Raw genomic sequence first — 5,324 nt, 5'->3', positions numbered from 1 at the left:
GAAAAAAAAACGAAAACAAAAAAACCAGAAAAAAACAGCAAAAAAAAAAAAAAATACCCGTACCCGGACCGCCCTACCCGTCAAGGGTATCGGTATAGGACGGGTAGGGTATGGTTTTTGAAAAAAATACCCGACATACCCGTACCCGTATACCCTAGTACCCGTCATACCCGTACCCGAGACGTACCCGTACCCGCCTGACCATTAATACACTAGTATACATATATATCCAGTGTTTTAAAATGCGGCCGCATGGGCCGCATATGCGTATGCGGTCGGCAGCCGCGCTCAGAACGGCCATGCAGTCATCCCATGCGGTTTTGAGCATGCGGCCGCATATGCGGTCCGAATATGCGGCCATGCGGAATAAAAAAATGCATATGCGGATTAAAAATGCGGCCATGCAGTCCACCCATGCGGATCAGCAGCCACCGTTGGATCAGCAATTTTCAAAGTGACTTAATAAATAGTAAAAAAATTCAGAAAAATGTAAAATTTGGTCTCCAAGCACATATTAATATGGAGAACAAGATGAACGGTTCGGATCGACATTTTGGATTTTGAAATTTTAAATTTGGACCGTATGCATACGAATGCACATTAGTCACACACACACTCTCTCTATATATATACGTGAATTTTTATTTTAAAATCTGCATATATAAATCCGCATGAAAATCCGCATATGCGTCTGCATACCGCATATGCGGTATGCAGTGACCTTCCGCATGCATGAACAAAACCGCATTTTAAAACACTGTATATATCAATATGCGCGATATATATAATACAGTAACCTTCGTCTATTATTATTATTATTATTATTATTATTATTATTATTATTATTATTATTATTAGTATTAGTGTTATTATTATATGAATTGTAGACATTACTCATGTCGATATTAATTAATTAGTAATTCTTTGAGAATAATACTGTTAAATGTCTTTTTCTTAATTGATCGGCATGCATGCAGATAAAGTGTCAAGCTATAGTGGTCGCTAAGTCACATAATTGAGTTCACCTTCTTAATTAATTTAAAACTAGGACATTAATATAATTTTTTATTGAATATTTACGACAGAAGATATATGTCACTATTAATTATCAGCTCATAATCTCGATGACAAAATAATTAATTTTATAAAGTTTCGCAATTTAATTACTTAGAATTAATAAAATAATAATAATTATATGTACTAAATATATTCTGCTCATAATCTAATTCCTAAGAAAACGATAGTTCATACTTCATAAAATACAAACCAACTAATTAATTAAATTTAGGAACTTTGATTTACATATTGTATGAAAAGGACTTCGGTACGTGGATGAATACATTATTTATAAATTATAATCTTGTGTAGCATTTCAGTTTATATAATCAATGCATATTGTACAAGTGTTGCATGCAGTTCGATCATCTTTAGATTTAACTTGTCACGGTGCATGAGGCACAAATTTATATCTTTAGGCACATCTCGTGCATGTTAAACTTCTGATCATATTACTGCATATAATTAAAATTTAAAACAGACTAACAAACTAATCTCTAATATTTGGAAATATTGGTGTGTGATTTCAATTACTAGAAAAAAAAAATATAACTTATTCATGGACATATATATACTGGCAGTGCGTCGTAGCAACACAAAAATCAACACTGCCACCACCACAACAAATCATGATTAGCATAATAAATTTGCAATATGGCCTTCTATTATTCCATTACCAGTATTAGTCGCTGTTTCCAGCGCTGCCTCATAACTATTCAACTGGCCACCATAATTCGCCTCCATACAACATCTCTTATATAACAAGGCAAAAACACTTAATTCTCTCCTCACCATATACTACTCATCATACATAGTTACATGTATAGATATAACATGGCTACCTTAAGACCACTATTTGTTTCACTTGCTTTCATGTGCTTGGTTCTGATAGCAAACTCTGACTTTGCAGCGGATCGTGCCGAGTGCACTAATCAGCTGATGGGTCTCGCGACATGCGTCACGTTTGTCGAGGGAGCAACAACCGCAAAGAATCCTACTCCAGATTGTTGCGCCGGGTTCAAGCAAGTCGTCGGAAAGGGTTTGAAGTGTGTGTGTGTTTTAATTAAGGATCGGGATCAACCGGAGCTTGGGATGAAGATCAATGTTACCCTGGCACTGCAGTTGCCACAGAAGTGCAATGCACCGACCAATATCAGCGATTGCCCACGTAAGCAGACTTGCATGTGTATCGGGATCGTATGTGTGCATGTGCATATCTGTCTGAAACCAAAATCAAAATTCATTGAAGAATCAAAGCATCCTATGGATGCACTGATTTTTTAATTTTCTTTTATTATCCTCCAATTCATCATTAAACACTAAGGTGAAATGTTTTTCCTGTTCTCTTAGGTTTATTAAATTTACCGAAGGATTCGGCACAAACAAAGGACTTTGAGCAATTGGTCAAGGAGATGGAGGGCACCTCTACTCCGGCAACCAGCACACCTACATCATCAACCAGTACCGGTACCTTTCTTCATTCTTCTTTCTTTTTTGAAAAAAAAAATTAAGTTGTAAATTTTCATTTAAGCTCTTTTCAGTATTGGTCCACTATATCTCAAGTTCTTGAATAAAGCAAAATTAGAAAGTACTAAGATAAGATCACCCATGTAAAAAACAAGTACAATATATGGTCCATTGTGTCATTTATTCCGGTTTCTCTAATATACCATAAGATATATTTGTGCATTTTATTGCATCCTTCGAAGAATGTCCCTTTTATATTTAGTCCTAGGTGTCTTTTTGTGGTACTTCAGTCCTTAGTCAAGATTATAAAGGTTCCGTATCATTTTTGGTACATGGATGATGGATTTGATTGCTTTTCTGGAGAAGGAAAGAATCTTAATTAAATTAAAAGATGAAAAAAAATTGTAAATTAATTAAATCAAAGCAAATACTAGCTAGAAATGGTACCTAACAGATCCTTTCCATGAAATATTAATGTTATAACTTGAAGGGAAAAAAGAGGAGGGCTATATTAATTGTGCTGAAGGGACACATGTTTTACTTCATACTCATATTTTTATTTTGAAAGTTCAAACAATCGATATGAACCATTCAACACGATCTACATATTAAATTTGATTGGAGACTAAATTTTACATATTTTAGAAAAAAAAATACTTACTTTATAGATAAGTAGAAAATTCATTGATTTAGAAGATTAGCTATGGACCATATATAATTAGTCAAGAATTTTCTACATATCTAAAAAATAGTAAAAAAATTTCTCTATTATTGTATTAATTTGTCTTCTCTATTATTATTATTATTTTCTTTTCTTTAGGAAAAGGAAAGTCCAGTACTGATAGTACTGCTGCTAACACAAATGCACAAACTAATGGTGCAGAGAGAAAAGAACTGATAGGATACAAGATGATGACAACAGTATCATGGATATCTCACCTTGTTTTGCCTCTCTTGTATTTGATTCATGTGATCTAGCTAGGTAGAATATATATATATTATTGTACCTGGTGGCTGGTGTTAAACACCATTATCTGGCATATCAATAGTTCCCAGTGGTTGATTCCCCCTTCTATATCTTGTTTAATTTAATTTTTGGTGTGAGATCTAGTATAATTTATGCAAATGTATTATCTTTCTTGGTTGTAAATCTATTAAAATCAGCATAGTAATAAAGTTTATGACAGTGTTTGTACAAATAACCGACGATTTACCTCATATTATTTGCAAAATTGACGAATAGAAAATTAAGTATCAATATATAGAGAAGATAATTATAGCATGCATATAAATTTTTATGTACATTTTATTTTATCAAAAGCCAGATACCTAAAATTTTTAACAAGTGAATATAGTATTTTGTTTTTTTTTATTGAAAAATGATATTTTGCCAATTTTCTTTATTAATAAATGGAAAGAAATAGTTTGCATTAACAACGTACAAAGGTCTAGAAATTAATGACCATGACAGAATTTTTCTTATATGAAAGCTACTTCATTTGATACCATCATAAAAAATGCTTTCAAAAAAAAAAGATACCATCATAAAAATATTCTGCACTTGTGAATTACAATTATTATTAATTATGAATGTATACATAGAGTCAGAGACAAAATGCATAAATATAATAATTAAATACTTGCTAGAATTCAAATTCTAACTATTATTTAATTAAATGTCAAAATAAAACCGTTAGATAGAAACTAATTTTAAAATGAGAAGAGTTCAAATTTCTTCATTTTTTGGGCCTATCGTGTCTTTATTTTTAAAACTATGATAACTTCAAATTTAAAATTTAAATGTCAAAATAAAACTGTTAGATACACTCTATATCATAGAAAATTTTCTATGGAGCCTTTAAAATTTAAAATCTTTTTGGTACGATTATTCGATTAATTCAAATACCAACAATTCTCAAACGTAGATAAAATAAATAGAAGAGTAAGAGAAGTGACACAAGAGATGTTAACGAAATTCAACTTAAAATGCTTACGTCTTCGAGGCAACGCAACCTGATTGGCGCATCTTTGCATTATCCAATGAGAAATGGTACAACTTGTGAACTGGTGAGCCCTTATACCTTAGAAAGTCACATGGCCAACTCGTGCAGAATGAGCACAAAAGCTGCAACTAGTGAGCCCATAGAACAAGCAAAAAGTCACACGTCTATGAATAAAATGAGCACAAAGAAAGGCTCTCACAAAGAACACTCAAGATCTAATCAATCTAACCTAATCTATTTAGAGGTTGGTGAAGTAGATTTGAGGTTGAATCAATAATATTGAAGGTTTAAGCAAGCATACCAATGATGACTACCTCAAACAGAGAAAAATATATCACCCGAAAGTACAGGTTTTTGATTAGAAACGAATTCAGACTTTCTATTTATATAGAAGAAAATAAAATTAGAATTTTGCTCTCAACCATTATAACGGTTGCTTAACTATTAGAACGGCTGAATAAATTTCCAAATTCCGCTGAAGCCAGTTGTATATTGCTTGCACTTTACGTCAAGTGTGAGTGTGTGACAATGGTTGACACAGACATTATCAATGGGAAGTCTCTGGTCAAATTGGTTGAAAGAAGCCAAATCTTGTAATTCCGAATTTATTTAAATCATTGAAACGTTTGCTAACCGTTGTAACGGTTGTGTCTTGATAGTTCAACTTCAGATTTACTTTACCAATTTTCTTTGAAATTATAAATTTTCAAACGGGCGTATCCGGCGCTCGAGTATCCGATTTCAACAAATGACTACTTTTCGAAAAGCTTGCAAGAAGAAGATATTGTTTTTTATCGC

The 5,324-nt window shown here is 32.6% G+C and overlaps 1 protein-coding gene across 1 annotated transcript; it reads left to right on the top strand.

Moving 5' to 3' along the window:
- Nucleotides 1–1,813: 1,813 nt before the first annotated feature.
- LOC144575130 (non-specific lipid transfer protein GPI-anchored 6-like) lies at nucleotides 1,814–3,596 on the top strand. Its single transcript, XM_078325251.1, has 3 exons — nucleotides 1,814–2,224; nucleotides 2,407–2,523; nucleotides 3,344–3,596. Exons 1-3 carry the CDS (start codon nucleotides 1,876–1,878, stop codon nucleotides 3,499–3,501), a joined length of 624 nt encoding a protein of 207 aa, XP_078181377.1. The 5' UTR covers nucleotides 1,814–1,875; the 3' UTR covers nucleotides 3,502–3,596.
- The last annotated feature ends 1,728 nt before the right edge of the window (nucleotides 3,597–5,324 follow it).

The sequence above is a fragment of the Carex rostrata genome, chromosome 23 (assembly GCF_964058835.1).
Source record: "Carex rostrata chromosome 23, lpCarRost1.2, whole genome shotgun sequence".
Taxonomy (NCBI): domain Eukaryota; kingdom Viridiplantae; phylum Streptophyta; class Magnoliopsida; order Poales; family Cyperaceae; genus Carex; species Carex rostrata.
The sequence above is the reverse complement of the archived record's forward strand: the minus strand, read 5'-3'. Positions and strand labels throughout refer to the sequence as shown.